We start from the raw sequence: 17465 nt of genomic DNA, 5'->3' as shown, positions 1-17465 counted from the left end.
AAAAGCTGTCTCTTATCTGTGCTACTGCAGGCATTTAATGACTCAGAATAACTTTTTCTAAGGAAGTGGTTGCTCGTACATATGCATAATATACATTACCGTTCAAAAGTTTGGGGTCACTTAGAAATGTTCTTGTTTTTGAAAGAAAAGCCAATTTTTTGTCCATTAAAATAACATCAGAAATACAGTGTAAACATTGTTAATGTTGTAAATGACTATTGCAGCTGGAAACTGTTGATTTTTATGGAATATCTACATAGGCGTACACAGGATCTTTATCAGCAACCATCACTCCTGTGTTCCAAAGGCACGGATATTTGAAATAATCACTTGACAACAATATATTTTGCTTTGCATCTCTGTGTACTCCAAAATGTACTATAAGACATATCTCAAACGTGTTTCTTGGATGACAAACTAGTCCATAGGCAAGTTAGTCCGTAGACAAAGCTAGTCCGTAGACAAAGTTAGTCCATAGGAAAAGCTACTCCATAGGCAAAGCTAGTCCATAGGCAAAGTTAGTCCATAGGCAAAGCTAGTCCGTAGACAAAGCTAGTCCGTAGACAAAGTTAGTCCATAGGCAAAGCTAGTCCATAGGCAAAGCTAGTCCATAGGCAAAGTTAGTCCATAGGCAAAGTTAGTCCATAGGCAAAGCTAGTCCATAGGCAAAGCTAGTCCATAGGCAAAGCTAGTCCATAGGCAAAGCTAGTCCATAGACAAAGCTAGTCCATAGGCAAAGTTAGTCCATAGGCAAAGCTAGTCCATAGGCAAAGCTAGTCCATAGGCAAAGCTAGTCCATAGGCAAAGCTAGTCCATAGGCAAAGCTAGTCCATAGACAAAGCTAGTCCATAGACAACGCTAGTCCATAGACAACGCTAGTCCATAGGCAAAGCTAGTCCATAGGCAAAGTTAGTCCATAGGCAAAGTTAGTCCATAGGCAAAGTTAGTCTATAGGCAAAGCTAGTCTATAGGCAAAGCTAGTCCATTGGCAAAGTTAGTCCATAGGCAAAGCTAGTCCATAGACAACGCTAGTCCATAGACAAAGCCTTTAATTAAACTGACAAGCAGTGTCTGGACTTCCTTTAGACATGGAAAAGTTCAATTTGAGTAATAAGTAGAAAAAGACAGGCATGTGAGAGACTCCTGGAAGGATAAATAACAGTGGGAATCTAAGGAGAGAGGAAGAGCGAGGGTCAGGTAGAGAGATGAGGTGAAGCATAATATCAACCTAGGCTGTAGCATTGTGGAGGCATATTTTCATTCTTATTTTATTTTATTTATTTCACCTTTATTTAACCAGGTAGGCTAGTTGAGAACAAGTTCTCATTTACAACTGCAACCTGGCCAAGATCAAGCAAAGCAATGCGACACAAACAACAACATAGAGTTACACATGGAATTAATAAACATACAGTCAATAATACAGTAGAAAAAGTATATATACAGGGTGTGCAAATGAGATAAGACAAAGGAGGTAAGGCAACAAATAGGCCATAGTGGCGAAATAATTACAATTTAGCAATTAAACACTGGAGTGACAGATGTGCAGAAGATGAAGGTGCAAGTAGAGATACTGGGGTGCAAAGGAGCAAAAAAAGTATTTTTATAAATAACAATATGGGGATGAGGTAGTTGGATGGGCTATTTACAGATGGGCTATGTACAGGTGCAGTGATCTGTGAGCTGCACTGACAGCTGGTGCTTAAAGTTAGTGAGGGAGATATGAGTCTCCAGCTTCAGGGATTTTTGCAGTTCGTTCCAGTCATTGGCAGCAGTGAACTGGAAGGAAATGCGGCCAAAGGAGGAATTGGCTTTGGGGGTGACCAGTGAAATATACCTGCTGGAGCGCGTGAAACAGATGGGTGCTGCTATGGTGACCAGTGAGCTGAGATAGGGCGGGGCTTTACCTAGCAAATACTTATAGATGACCTGGAGCCAGTGGGTTTGGCAACAAATATGAAGCGAGGGCCAGCCAACGAGAGCATACAGGTTGCAGTGGTGGGTAGTATATGGGGCTTTGGTGACAAAACAGATGGCATTGTGGTAGACTGCATCCACTTTGCTGAGTAGAGTGTTGGAGGCTATTTTGTGAATGACCTCCCCGAAGTCAAGGATCGGTAGGATAGTCAGTTTTACGAGGGTGTGTTTGGCAGCATGAGTGAAGGATGCTTTGTTGCGAAATAGGAAGCCAATTCTAGATTTAATTTTGGATTGGAGATGCCTAATGTGAGTCTGGAAGGAGAGTTTACAGTCTAACCAGACAACTAGGTATTTGTAGTTGTCCACATATTCTACGTGAGAACTGTCCAGAGTAGTGATGCTGGACGGACGAGCAGTGATCGGTTGAAGAGCATGCCTTAAAATTTACTCTCATTTTAGAGCAGTTTGTGTCCCACGGACGGAGAGTTGTATGGCATTGAAGCTCGTCTGGAGGTTACTTAACACAGTGTCCAAAGAAGGGCCAGAAGTATACAGAATGGTGTCGTCTGCATAGAGGTGGATCAGAGAATCACCAGCAGCAAGAGCGACATTATTGATGTATACAGAGAAAAGAGTCGGCCCGAGAATTGAACCCTGTGGCACCCCATAGAGACTGCCAGAGGTTCCGACAACAAGCTCTCCGATTTGACACACTGAACTCTGTCTGAGAAGTAGTTGGTGAACCAGGCGAGGCAGACATTTGAGAAACCAAGGCTGTTGAGTCTGCCGATAGGAATGTGGTGATCGACAGAGTCGAAAGCCTTGGCCAGGTCGTTGAATACAGCTGCATAGTATTGTCTCTTATCGATGGCAGTTATGATATCGTTTAGGACCTTGAGCGTGGCTGAGGTGCACTCATTACCAGCTCGGAAACCAGATTGCATAGCGGAGAAGGTACAGTGGGATTCGAAATGGTCGGTGATCTGTTTGTTAACTTGACTTTCGAAGACCTTAGAAAGGCAGGGTAGAATAGATATAGGTATTTAGCAGTTTGGGTCTAGAGTGTCTCCCCCTTTCTCAGACGTTACGAAAGAGAGGTTGAACAGGCTAGTAACAGGGGTTGCAACAATTTCGGCTAATAGGTCAAGATTGTCTACCCTGGCTGATTTGTAAGGGTCCAGATTTTGCAGCTCTTTCAGGACGTCAGCTATCTGGATTTGGGTGAAGGAGAAATGGGGAAGGCTTGGGCATGTTGCTGTGGGGGGTGAGGGCTGTTGACCGTGGTAGGGGTAGCCAGGTGGAACGCATGGCCAGCCGTAGAAAAATGCTTATTGAAATTCTCAATTATAGTGGATTTATCGGTGGTAACAGTGTTTCCTATCCTCAGTGCAGTGGGCAGCTGGAAGGAGGTGCTCTTATTCTCCATGGACTTTACAATGTCCCAGAACTTTTTGGAGTTTGTGCTACAGGATGCACATTTCTGTTTGAAAGAGCTAGCCTTTTCTTTCCTAACTGCCTGTGTATATTGGTTCCTAACTTCCCTGAAAAGTTGCATATCGCGGGGGCTATTTGATGCTAATGCAGTACGCCACAGGATGTTTTTGTGCTGGTCAAGGGCAGTCAGGTCTGGAGTGAACCAAGGGCTATATCTGTTCCTGGTTATACATTTTTTGAATGGGCCATGCTTATTTAAGATGGTGAGGAAAGCACTTTTAAAGAACAAACAGGCATCTTCTACTGACGGAATGAGGTCAATATCCTTCCAAGATACCCGGGCCAGGTCGATTAGAAAGGCCTGCTCGCTGAAGTGTTTTAGGGAGCGTTTGACAGTGATGAGGGGTGGTCATTTGGTCGCAGACCCATTACGGATGCAGGCAATGAGGCAGTGATCGCTGAGATCCTGGTTGAAGACAGCAGAGGTGTATTTGGAGGACACGTTGGTTAGGATCATATCTATGAGGGTGCCCGTGTTTACGGATTTGGGGTTGTACCTGGTAGGTTCATTGATCATTTGTGTGAGATTGAGGGCATCAAACTTAGATTGTAGGATGGCAGGGGTGTTAAGCATGTCCCAGTTTAGGTCACCTAGCAGCACGAGCTCAGAAGATAGATGGGGGGCAATCAATTCACATATGGTGTCCAGGGCACAGCTGGGGGCAGAAGGTGGTCTATAGCAAGCGGCAACAGTGAGAGACTTGTTTCTAGAAAGGTGGATTTTTAAAAGCCTACTGAGCCTGTAAAAGCCTACTGAGCCTGTAAAAGCCTACTGAGCCTATGTAAAAGCCTACTGAGCCTATATAAAAGCCTACTGAGCCTTTCTAAAGACAAACATAACATCATAGCTTTCCCTTTCACTTAATTTAACCATGTGTCTCTTTCTCTGTGTGTTCCTGAGAAGTGTTCAAGTCTTCCAAGCTCAACTACAGCATGTCGGACAGTGCTGATAAAAGTGGGGTGAAGAACAGACTCAAAAAGTTCATCACAAGACGGCCCTCTATGAAAACTCTACAGGAGAAAGGCATCATCAAAGGTATCAGAGTATTCTGCCAGGATACGTTGATTATTTTCCACCACACAACACATGTTGTGAGGAACATAAATCTTTCAAAATGTATTGCACATTTTGACTACCTTCTTTCAATTTGGACTACCCTTCAATCAGAAAGAGGAGACTGAACTGTAGCTGTGCATTCCCCGATGTGATGTCACAATTTATTTGATCATAATTTATAACTATAGAATAACTAGTGAAGATTTTATTATTATTAGAGTTATTACACTGATTTGAAAAGGTCTCTTCTCCCCGTACAACAGAGATTGATAAAATTATACTAAATGAATATTATTTCAAAATTAAACAACAACACACCAATCTACATAAATCACATAACCACATAATCCATTTCTCTCAGGGGGAACTAATTTATTGAGCCCACGGTTGAAGGATAATACACCATTAAGGCATTATTTAAACACATTTGCAATCCTTAGAAGAAGGTAACAGTATTTGGAATTTCTCCCAGATTCAAGGAGACCCTTAAATGTGGTGTCCATGGGACAAACGCTTGATCAAAGGGAGAGGACATTATTGACTGAATAAATTAAATACTTGGGACAGGTGCCCCTCAGACTGTCCTTTTTGTCAGGGTTGAAGAGAATGACACTTCAGAGAGTGTTTCCTCAAATCAGGCCCCCTTCCCTCCCTCCCCCTCTTTCCTATCGTACTTCAGAATGCAAATTAAATCCATGCAACGCGAGAGTTATTTGAATTCCTTTAGGAGTGGTAATTTTGCTCCATTGCTCTGGCCCCCTTCCCCTCCCCCTTGTCATTTCCCATGCTTATCCGCTGAGCGCTGGGAAGTGGATTTTGTATACAAAGGTGCCTTGCTCGCAGTCATCGCAGTGTATTTGTTGAACCCTTCCCTCCCCTTGCCTCCAGTGTATAAACAACAGAGAGTTATCTTTGATGTTGCCCAGTGCTAGAGAGACAGCACTGTTCCAGAGGACCCATACAGTAACATAAGCCAGTTGATGAGTGAAAGAGTGTACCTCTGTGCACAGTCAGTTTGAATACCAGTCGATGTTTGATGAGGTATGCTTTGCTAACCCTATATGGCGTCTACTGGAGATGAACTGACCAAAGTTAGTGACCACAAAAGCCTGAGTATATTGCCTGTAGGGACAAGTTAAGTGAGGGGCTTATCAGTATATTTGAATGGACAAAAGCAGAGTAATGAACCAATGGGAATTATTTTTATTTTTGTAAAATTTTCACCTTTATTTAACCAGGTAAGCTAGTTGAGAACAAGTTCTCATTTACAACTGCGACCTGGCCAAGATAAAGCAAAGCAGTGCGACACAAAAAACAACACAGAGTTACACATGGAATAAACAAACGTACAGTCAATAACACAATAGAATTTTTTTTCGTAAGGCAAGACAATGTGGTCCCCCTCTCCCTCTGATTGGAGCAAAGATAATATGAACCCCTTCTCCCTTTGATTGGAGCAAAGATAATGTGATCCCATACTCTCCCTCTGATTGGAGCAAAGATAATGTGGTCCCCCTCTCCCTCTGATTGGAGCAAAGATAATGTGGTCACTCTCTCCCTCTGATTGGAGCAAAGATAATGTGGTCACCCTCTCCCTCTGATTGGAGCAAAGATAATGTGGTCACCCTCTCCCTCTGATTGGAGCAAAGATAATGTGATCCCCCTCTCCCTTTGATTGGAGCAAAGATAATGTGATCCCCCTCTCCCTCTGATTGGAGCAAAGATAATGTGGTCCCCCTCTCCCTTTGATTAGAGCAAAGATAATGTGGTCCCCCTCTCCGTCTGATTGGAGCAAAGATAATGTGGTCCCCCTCTCCGTCTGATTGGAGCAAAGCTGCCTGGGAGACTCAGGGTTCATGGGGAAATGTTTTACTTAGCAATTAAATGCTGTGTGTGGTTAACCATTAGATTGATTATCCTTTACCAGTGTAGCCGTGGAACCTATGTACTGTTATCAACACTGTTCTGGAAACAGCCATCAGAGGAGAACAAGGGCAGTAAGAGTCAATGCTATGAATGAATGACCTATCCCTCAACCTAATGACGATGATCAATGGACAGTAGTAATGAGATGTTTCAGGTGCGAATGGAAATGGCCTATTTAACAGAAACTCTACCGTTCCACCAAGTTCCTCCGCTGTGCATTTAAGATCTGAAAAAAACACAGTTCAGCACAGTTAAATGCAGAAGCTGTTCTCTTTGATGGTATCGCTCATTTCAATACTTTTTACACTGTAGCTTTAATTCAGTGGGTCTGGGGAATGGTGTTTTTTCCTGAATAAACCATGTGTTTTTTCTTCACAGATCGAGTGTTTGGGTGTCCCTTGTTGGCACTTTGTGAGCGGGAAGGGACCACTGTGCCAAATTTCGTCAGGCAGTGTGTGGAGGCCGTTGAAAAAAGAGGTATGTACTTTTCTGAAAAATATGTTGAAAGTAAGTACTTTGTGTATGGGAAATATTTTAACTATTTACACACACACATTCTCAGACACACACACACGGACGGCCCGCTCAGTAGGCAGGATTAGGCGACTGCCTATGGTGGAAAATTGACGAGGGCGGCGTTTTCTGAGCTACACTGACCAAGACTCACCTCCAACAACAACATATCAAGCCTCACTTAATTCTGCCCCAAAACAATGACAATTCCTCTCAACCAGTGGCATAATTATCTTTTTAGGTGAGTGCTGATGCCACCCTTTGATAAGCAGCGGCCACTTTGTCAAAGGTAGGGGCGCAAAATATTTTGCTTGTCCATTCTCAGCCAGCTCTACAGGGTGCTGTTGGAGAGACGCATCTTTCCAACAAAATAATTTAACATCAATCATGTAGCAGACATAGGACATAGTAGAACGAGTATGTGGCCTTTTCTGTAGCCTACAGACTGGAGATAAATTGTATGACAACATCATGCAGGTGTCTCCGATCAAGTAGCCTGACCTAAATGGCTCTCAATCGAATAAAACATTTGCTGTCATGTTAACAAACAACATATCCTAAAAACAGGTCAATATGGAATGGACATTCACAACTTGTCCATGAGTTCCACCCCATTGTCATGATTAGTGGTTTCAATTTTATATCCATACATTTTTGACAAGCTGATCATAGCGAAAGATAAATTGCTTCTGCATTTCCCGCTGTGTGAACACATTGCAAATAGGCTCAGGATAACTCCGGATAATGTTGGGTAGCTGATATTCAGAGCTTAAATAGACAAATTGATTAGTCACTGGAATCAGTACTAATAAAGCCAATGCAACGGCCTGTTTTACAAACGGTGGGCCTAACACATGGATGGGCATTAATACAATTCCATTGCGGGCTGACTTGGTAGGTTACACCCCAGTAAGCAGAGCTGACAGTCTTTTGGACATCTTTTTTTTGTCCTGTCCGGACATTGTTTTTTTGGTGTTTTACAAAAGGTAGGCTTACCAGATAGATTGGCATTCACAAAATTCAATTTCAGACAATACTGTAGACTAGACCTCAGTAAGAACGGACCAATGGTGACGCCTTTTGGGTGTCTTTTTTTTTGGTGCGGTTCTGGAACGGCCTTAATTTCCACATCCACAGACATCGGTTTTTGGTCCAGTCCAGACCAACTCTGAACCAATCATAGACATCTATGTTTGGTTCACATTTTGCCCGGCCAGCCTTGATTTGGCCCAAAGATAGACATCTTAAATTACATATTTTAACTTTCATTCAGAACCAAACATTTGCCTGATTTCAACATCCGGAAAATACATATTTTCATTGTCAGGAAAATCATTATATTGAGAACCAAAATTGAACCTGATTTCTTTGTCCGGATAAAAAATATTTTTCAAGTTCAAGGAAAAGATGGCTTTTGGAAAATGGAAAATACACTGCTCAAAAAAAAAGGGAACACTAAAATAACACATCCTAGATCTGAATGAATGAACTATTCTTATTAAATACTTTTTTCTTTACATAGTTGAATGTGCTGACAACAAAATCACACAAAAATTATCAATGGAAATCAAATTTATCAACCCATGGAGGTCTGGATTTGGAGTCACACTCAAAATTAAAGTGGAAAACCACACTACAGGCTGATCCAACTTTAATGTAATGTCCTTAAAACAAGTCAAAATGAGGCTCAGTAGTGTGTGTGGCCTCCACGTGCCTGTATGACCTCCCTACAATGCCTGGGCATGCTCCTGATGAGGTGGCGGATGGTCTCCTGAGGGATCTCCTCCCAGACCTGGACTAAAGCATCCGCCAACTCCCGGGCAGTCTGCGGTGCAACGTGGCATTGGTGGATGGAGCGAGACATGATGTCCCAGATGTGCTCAATTGGATTCAGGTCTGGGGAACGGGCGGGCCAGTCCATAGCATCAATGCCTTCCTCTTGCAGGAACTGCTGACACACTCCAGCCACATGAGGTCTAGCATTGTCTTGCATTAGGAAGAACCCAGGGCCAACCGCACCAGCATATGGTCTCACAAGGGGTCTGAGGATCTCATCTCAGTACCCAATGGCAATCAGGCTACCTCTGGCGAGCCCATGGAGGACTGTGCGGCCCCCCCAAAGAAATGCCACCCCACACCATGACTGACCCACCGCCAAACCGGTCATGCTGGAGGATGTTGCAGGCAGCAGAACGTTCTCCACGGCGTCTTCCGACTGTCACGTCTGTCACATGTGCTCAGTATGAACCTGCTTTCATCTGTGAAGAGCACAGGGCGCCAGTGGCAAATTTGCCAATCTTGGTGTTCTCTGGCAAATGCCAAACGTCCTGCACAGTGTTGGGCTGTAAGCACAACCCCCACCAGTGGACGTCGGGCCCTCATACCACCCTCATGGAGTCTGTTTCTGACCGTTTGAGCAGACACATGCACATTTGTGGCCTGCTGGAGGTCATTTTGCAGGGCTCTGGCAGTGCTCCTCCTGCTCCTTCTTGCACAAAGGCGGAGGTAGCGGTCCTGCTGCTGGGTTGTTGCCCTCCTACGGCCTCCTCCACATCTCCTGATGTACTGGCCTGTCTCCTGGTAGCGCCTCCATGCTCTGGACACTACGCTGACAGACACAGCAAATCTTCTTGCCACAGCTCGCATTGATGTGCCATCCTGGATGAGCTGCTCTACCTGAGCCACTTGTGTGGGTTGTAGACTCCGTCTCATGCTACCACTAGAGTGAAAGCACCGCCAGCATTCAAAAGTGACCAAAACATCAGCCAGGAAGCATAGGAACTGAGAAGTGGTCTGTGGTCACCACCTGCAGAACCACTCCTTTATTGGGGGTGTCTTGCTAATTGCCTATAATTTCCACCTGTTGTCTATTCCATTTGCACAACAGCATGTGAAATGTATTGTCAATGAGTGTTGCTTCCTAAGTGGACAGTTTGATTTCACAGAAGTGTGATTGACTTGGAGTTACATTGTGTTGTTTAAGTGTTCCCTTTATTTTTTTGAGCAGTGTATGTATTTTAAACATTCGGAAAATACCTTTTCACCCTTCATTCAGAATCTACAATGAACCTAACTTCAATGTCTGGAAAATATGTATTGTATATGTCATTTTGCTTACTGGGACTATTCCAGTTTTGTGGGGGCAGCAGTTTTTGGTCTCACCTGTGGCTGCAGAATGGCAAGGGCCAGCCCTGCACACACACAAGCAAGCAACATTTGGCCAGGCTCTGGATACACCAGGAAACGTACAAGCAAACAGCTTCTGACTGCCTTGTATGTAAACAAAGGGCCCAACACGCTGGGGTCAAATTCATCTGGACATCTTAACATTTGAGCTGCAGAAAATAGCCATGACATTATACAAGAACGCCTTGCAAAGAATGAAACCTTGTACGTCTGCTTAACTTTTTCAAATCAACCATATCTTCCAGTTACCCCACCAGTGACAGCGGTACAGTATATCGCCTTCCACTGTCAAATGCTCAGCAATGTGGACGGACATTCATTAGAGCAACTGACAGAAAAGACCAGAGGAACGTGTCGCCCCGGCTACCTCTAGGCAGCGGCAGTGTGACTCAAATTGTGCTGGCGATTTTGCATTACAGAGTTGTATTGCGTCCAAGTCAAAGCCTCTATCTAGGCATGATGTGAACTATCCATTCCACTTCAGTGAATGTTAAAATGATCTATCGAAAAACCCAGAATGTCTTTCTAAATTGGTCAATTTTGTTAATCTAAGTCCAAATTAAGCTTAGTCTTGTCAAAGTGTGTAGTATGTCACAGGCTTGTGTCTATCTTGTATCCACCAGGTTTAGAGGCTGATGGCATCTACAGAGTGAGTGGTAATCTTGCCACCATCCAGAAGTTACGATTCTTGGTTGACCAAGGTATGTTCTGTTGTTTAATTCACTTGATTCTTGGTTGACCAAGGTATGTTCGGTTGTTTGATTCACTTCATTCTTTGTTGAGCAAGGTATGTTCTGTTGTTTGATTCACTTGATTCTTTGTTGAGCAAGGTATGTTCTGTTGTTTGATTCACTTGATTCTTTGTTGAGCAAGGTATGTTCTGTTGTTTGATTCACTTGTGATTGTTTGTATGTTAAATTGTTTGTATTACGGCCACATTCCCAGTAAACTAATATAGTTTGCCTTCGCTATTATGTATTAATAGTAATTAACTTCATACAGTTCCAGATGTACAGGGTGGTTCCAGATGTACTGTATTCATTAGAGATTGTATTGTAGACTGTTTATGTTGCTATGCCGTTTCTGCTGGATATCATACAATGAACACACAGGATTGGATTGAGGTGTTCTTTGTGATAAAATGTATACAACCACGACTGTGTTCTGCTGAAATCATGGATCATTCTGAGTAATTACTGAGTAATTCTACTTTACAGCTAAACTATGAATAACTGCAGAGACATATTCTTGTTGAATGAGTAAGAGATCACAAGACTGTCTTTTGCAAATGCAAAAAAAGATTCCCAAATACCTTAAGAATGGGATCTTTCAGAGTAAACGGAAGGATAACGAAGCATCCCTCATGAGACTTCAAGTCAGATATGTGCCTCCAGTGAAACACGTCTACCTACTTCATCTGAATTATCCAAGGTCTCCTTGTGAGGGGCTGATGGGGGATTTCTCCATCAAACCAACAAGAGAACGTTTGTCTGTTGTTGTCCAGAGCTCTGAGAAGGAAGAAAAGGTTGACCTTTAAACTAATGTATCATTCTGGAATGTATTTTTCTGTCTTGAAGAAAGCTAGCAACCTTCTCCTTTAGACACACCATGATGTTTTTATTGTGCCCTGCAGTCCTACGGATTAAAGAAGTGGTTTGTGACGTGGGACATTGTGGGAAGAGTGACATCACCAACATTCTGCACATTCTGAGCATTCTGACACAGTGACACCATGTGCCTACATTCTGTCCCACTCATTCCATGTCTCCTGAATGTGTTCCCAACCCCCGTTGATCTACAGAGCCAGTACAGTACAAGCTCAAGTGAGAGTGGGTTGGGAGCATCGACCATGTAGTAGGCTACTATGTCCTTCAGGACCATATAGAACGCAGCAGGTTCACTTTTTCTAGTGTGTCTTTGTACAAGGCAAACGTGGGCTGATTAACAATCCACTCAGATGTGTCAAGTGGACAACCTAGAGAGGCTGGCTAATTGAAAGTCTGGACTTTCTGCTGAATACCTAAAACTGTCCAGAGAAAGAGAGAAATACCTTTGTCATTTTCTATGAATCTGACTTTCCAACAGTCCAACAGTCCAAAAGAATGAAGGGAAGATTAAGAGCATCTTGACAAATCAAGTACATAGGCCTAATTTCAAACATGAATGAAATATTTCTAAGATTATTATCTCTATTAAAAGATCCCATGGCTCTATATTCTGATCATGTGACAGGGTTGCCTGAAATTAATGACGGCTTATTTCCGGTTTCAACATACACCATAATGTGACCATTCCACTGTCTTCAGAGCTTCAGGCCCTGTCATCTTGGCTTTGGATCATAGGCCTACTGCTGCCCTCCTGTAACATATTGAGCCTGGTGCCTCTGAATCAGGTATCCACCTGATGTCTCTGTCACTACCCAGGGTTTTCAGAAATAACTCATTTCAGCAGAAGGTGTCTGTCAGTCTAAAACAGAGACACATGCTGCTTCATCAAACCTCTGGGTAGCTGGGAGCCTGTTAGTGAGCGCCGCTGTTAGCAGGTAAACATTAGCACAGTAATTAGCCCTCTCTAATTATCCCAATTAAAGCTGTGTTGTTCCTTCTCTCTCCCCTCTCCTGTTCCCTTTCTCTCTTGCACATTCTCTCTCTCTCTCTCTCTCTCTCTCTCTCCCCTCTCTCTCTCTCTCTCTCTCTCTCTCTCTCTCTCTCTCTCTCTCTCTCTCTCTCTCTCTCTCTCTCTCTCTCTCTCTCTCTCTCTCTCTACTCTACCTCTCTCTCTCTCTCTCTCTCTCTCTCTCTCTCTCTCTCTCTCTCTCTCTCTCTCTCTCTCTCTCTCTCTCTCTCTCTATCTCTCTCTCTCTCTCTATCTCTCTCTCTCTCTCTCTCTCTCTCTCTCTCTCTCCTTCTCTTTCTCACCGCTCCTGTTCCTTCTCTCTCTCTCTCTCTCTCTCTCTCTCTCTCTCTCTCTCTCTCTCTCTCTCTCTGTCTCTCTCTCTCTCTCTCTCTCTCTCTCTCTCTCTCCATGTTCCCCCCCTCTCTCTGTCTCTCTCTCTCCACACCCCCTCTCTCTCCCCATCTCTTCCTGGTGATGTCCCAGAGGTGGTATTTAACCTGGACGACAGCCAATGGGAGGACATCCACGTTGTCACCGGGGCGCTCAAGATGTTTTTTCGGGAACTGCCAGAGCCGCTGTTTCCCTTCCCATTCTTTGAGCTGTTTGTGGAGGCCATCAGTGAGTATACAGGCCAGCTGGGGCTGCTTTTGTTTGTCATCAGCACATACATTTTAGTGTCAGCTTCTTTTTAAAGCATATTTTAAGCATATTTGCAAGGCATGCACTTGCAGTCAGGTCTCAGTCACCTTCATTTTTTAAGGTCAAGAAGAGTGAAAATATGGACTGCATTGAAAATCTCTAGATCTAGATGAATAGCATTTGTGTCAGAACTGTGTAACCAGTGACATATGCAGGCTAGCCTGGGTTTCACATAGTAACACATTCATCAGGTCCCTTGGTGTGTTAACATTAATCCTGTTTATACTTCATCTGCTTTTATTTGCCTCTAGAAACGTTGTCCTCAAGGCCGCTCAGTTAAGCACTAAACTACTTTTCATTCAGAGAGAGGGAGAGATTCACAATGTTAACATATGTTTTCCATGCCAATAAAGCACTTAAATTGAACATTGAATTGAGAGAGAGGAGTGAGCTGTGGTATGCTACGTTGAAACTCCTCCACTATCTGGAAAACAACAGAGGTGAAATCAATAGCCATATTTCCACATGGTCACTTGGCACCGAGGTATGAGCCCAGAGCAAAACATCAGAGTTAGAAATTTAGGTTGAATTTGGAGGCGGTGAATAAATCCTCTTAGAACGTTACGATGACGCTGAACAGTATTTATACTGTATCATTTACTCTTACAGTACACCAAGTGGTTTCTTTAAGGTAGCAGGCTTATCTACAGCTTTCTATCTGTCGAGTCAAAAGAGGTCGCTGTTGAACAGTGAGGTGATGTGGGTCTCTCTCTCTCTCCCCTCTCTCTTTCTCTCCCCTCTTTCTTTCTCTCTCTCTCTCTCTCTCTCTCTCTCTCTCTCTCTCTCTCTCTCTCTCTCTCTCTCTCTCTCTCTCTCTCTCTCTCTCATCCCTGAAATCCCCTGGTCCTAAGTGGGGGAATTCCACAGGCTAAAGGCCAAACCAGCCAGGGCTGGCAGTCCAGACAGAAGCTATCACAAGATCAGATCTGCCACTAAGTCATGTGTCGTCGTATTTTCACTCGCTCCAACACACACAAATACAAACTCACACACACTCACATCCCTCCACACATACACGGACACAACCCTTCACACATGCCACCCCACACCACCCCACTACTCAATTATCCCCCATCATGCCAATAATCAGGCCTTCACCCAAGAGAGAGAGGGGAGAGAGAGAGAGAGAGAGAGAGAGAGAGAGAGAGAGAGAGAGAGAGAGAGATTCCTCCACTATCTCCACGTATCGGCCCAGAGCAAAACAACATCAGAGTTATAAACTTTAGGTTGCATAATATCCTCTAAGAACATCAAGATGACACTGAATAGCAATGTTCCCTCTAAGCGCGCAGCTCTCCCGGGAACGCCGAGGAGAAGAAATAGAGAAGCACGAGATTGAACTTCACTCAACTTTCTAGAGTTTTCCCCCTTAGGTAACACAATCAACGTTTCCCTTTACTGTGGGAATTGTGATCGAATCAACGCAATATTAGCTACTTTCATTGCAACACACCGAAACAAAACAAACTATGCAAGACTTAGTATGCAAAACCAACTATGCAAGAGATTTTGTTGTAAGCAGAACGCATCGGAGTAGGATTCAATTGCATTGACACAGGACTCAGCCCCTACTCTACACAGACTGGTGCAACCTAACCAAGATGTGCTTGTTTTCAGATCAAAGTGAGAGCTGCATGTAGCCACATGTGCACATGTTGTTCATTTCCTTTACTAGTTAGTGTGTTATTAGTCCAGTTATAGATCATTTGTAGTCAGCAATGGGGAGTGATTGTTTCCTACCAGAGCACAAAACATGTACATTTCTAGACATCTTTGAAAAGCAAGTCAGGTAAAGAGCTTATTTTTTTTATCTTAAAGGGGCGGTGTTGTATCTTGAGATAGGCTTGAATAAGCTAAGTAGCCAATAGGCAGAGGGTAGCATACTTTGTCTGATTCTCTGCAATAATGGTGTGGGAATAATGATGCATTTTATTTAGTAAAGTGGTTTCTTGCATCAAACAACACAACAACATTTTCAGGTTAATAGCAAGACCTGCATGTTTGTTTTCACAAGTCATGGATTGTAGGCCAACATTGAACACCACACATTGGCTGCGATTGTACAGCCTCAGTGTTCACAGTAAATGTTCACATCGCTCAAGTTTGCACCCAGCAGACCTGACATTTTCTCAGTGATGAAAACCTTTTGAGGGAACATTGCTGAACAGTATGTACACTTTATCATTCACTCCATTTACGGTACACCAAGTTGTCTCATAAAGGCCTTATGTGTTTTTCTATCTGTCCGGTCTATCTGTCTGTCTGGTCTCTCTCTCTCTCTGAATTAACCACTATCATGCCAATGATCAGGCCTCCACCCTATCTGCCGTCCTACCGATGCCAGTGTTAACCTTGTGTAAACAATGCTATTAAAGGTTGAAAAGCTACCTGGGCCATGTAACGCCACCTCAGGGTTAGAGTACTCGCCTGAGCTCCATGGACGAAACATAAGGAGATGATATTGAATAATGTGCTTTATTTAATACGTGATTTTTATTATTCCCCGATGTAATGCCTATTTGTTATGTATGTGTCATTTTAACAAAAGTGCCTGCTGTTATCAATGTCCATCCCATGGCCAAATATTCACTTAGCAACCCTAGAAGCCCCTGAAACAGATTGCGAAAACAATCCCAAGGTGGTGGTATAATTTGGCAATAAATATTTACATGCTCCAGAATGTAGACCAGAATCCCCTCTGATGCTCAAGGTGTTTCTATCCAGTTAATCAGATGAGCATGAACACGGCTGATGAGGCTCAGACAGCGTTTAGACAACTAATTAGCAGTGTAAAAAACCCTTCATAGCAGGAGGTGTAATTAGGATAACCTGCTACACCGTAGAGATGAAACGACCAGGGTCACTACAGATTCACCACTAAATTCATGTAGTTTTAATGTGAGAGGGCAACTAAATAGATGTATTAGTCACCATATGGAGGCGTATGTCATTCATTGAGGTACGCCATTCATTGAGGTACGCCATTTATTTACATTGCAAAGATACTGGGAAATAACTTGGCATCAGCACATGGTAATCACCTGCCCCTTGTCATTTAGTCGTAGTCCAAGATAACGAGCTGGTTGAACTGTCCAGAACATTAGAGCAAGGCCTCATCTGCAGCCAATCCATTATTACTAAACAGAGCTATTTGACACCGTCATCCCCCATTTAGGACACTGGGATTGGGAGACACTGGGATTGGGAGACACTGGGATTGGGAGACACTGGGAGATTGTCTTCTAGTGATGGAGATGGGTTGTCATCATTAGTCCTATCGCCTGTGCTGGCTGGCCCTGTAATAGGGTCACATTAGGGGGAGATTCTATGGGTCTGTGGCCTGTGTGGATGGATGGTGGGCTGAATAGGCGGCCTTGAGTACACATCACCAGGTCTCTAATTGAAACCACCGTTCCAGGAAGCAACAGGCAGTATTGTATTGTTACCTGAGTCATGGGCTAAGAGCTTGTGTCCATTGGACAAAAATACTTACAAGTACTACAACATGATGGCTGGAGTATTATTGTATGTGGTCCAGTCCTTTCATATCATATGAAAGTAATGTCTCAGCCACAGATAATGGAGATAGATATGATATTGTTATCTCCTAAATATCCTAAATACAGACACTTATCATCACATCATATCTTCAGTCCTGCATCTTCTTTCCTTTCTCTTCCTGGTATCCTGTTTCATTAGTTTTCTCTCTACTTTTGTATAAACAGATGCCCCCTTCTCTCCCTTCCCTCCTCTCCTTATCTCTTCTCTCCCTTCCCTCCCCTCCCTCTCTCTTCCCTCTCCCTCTCTCTTCTCTCCTCTCCCTCTCTCTTCCTTCCTCTCTTCTCCCTTCCCTTCCATTCCCTTCCCTTCCCTCCTCTCCCTCTCTCTTCTCTCCTCTCTCTCTCCCGTCCCTTCTCTCCCACTCTCTTCCCTCTCTCCTCCCTATCTCTTCCCTCCTCTCCCTCTTATCCCTCTGCTCCCTCTCTCTTCTCTCCTCTCTCGGCTCTCCTCTCCCTCACTCTTCTTTCCTCTCCCTTACCCCCTCTCCCTCTCT

At 43.7% G+C, this 17465-nt stretch overlaps 1 protein-coding gene across 2 annotated transcripts in view; it reads left to right on the top strand.

The window, feature by feature from the left end:
- The window catches only part of LOC129816668 (rho GTPase-activating protein 15-like), a 52609-nt gene that overhangs the window by 21202 nt on the left and 13942 nt on the right, over window positions 1-17465 (top strand). Inside the window, exons 8-11 of one of the 2 annotated variants that reach the window (XM_055871428.1) lie at window positions 4319-4450; window positions 6776-6874; window positions 10720-10797; window positions 13196-13330. In XM_055871428.1, the coding sequence (XP_055727403.1) occupies window positions 4319-4450; window positions 6776-6874; window positions 10720-10797; window positions 13196-13330 (444 nt within the window). Of the gene's footprint in view, window positions 1-4315; window positions 4451-6775; window positions 6875-10719; window positions 10798-13195; window positions 13331-17465 lie in introns of both variants that reach the window. The other variant, XM_055871427.1, reaches the window with a different exon arrangement.

This window comes from Salvelinus fontinalis, chromosome 19 (assembly GCF_029448725.1).
Source record: "Salvelinus fontinalis isolate EN_2023a chromosome 19, ASM2944872v1, whole genome shotgun sequence".
NCBI lineage: Eukaryota > Metazoa > Chordata > Actinopteri > Salmoniformes > Salmonidae > Salvelinus > Salvelinus fontinalis.
Note: the sequence above shows the minus strand (reverse complement) of the source record. Positions and strands in the feature narration are given on the sequence as shown.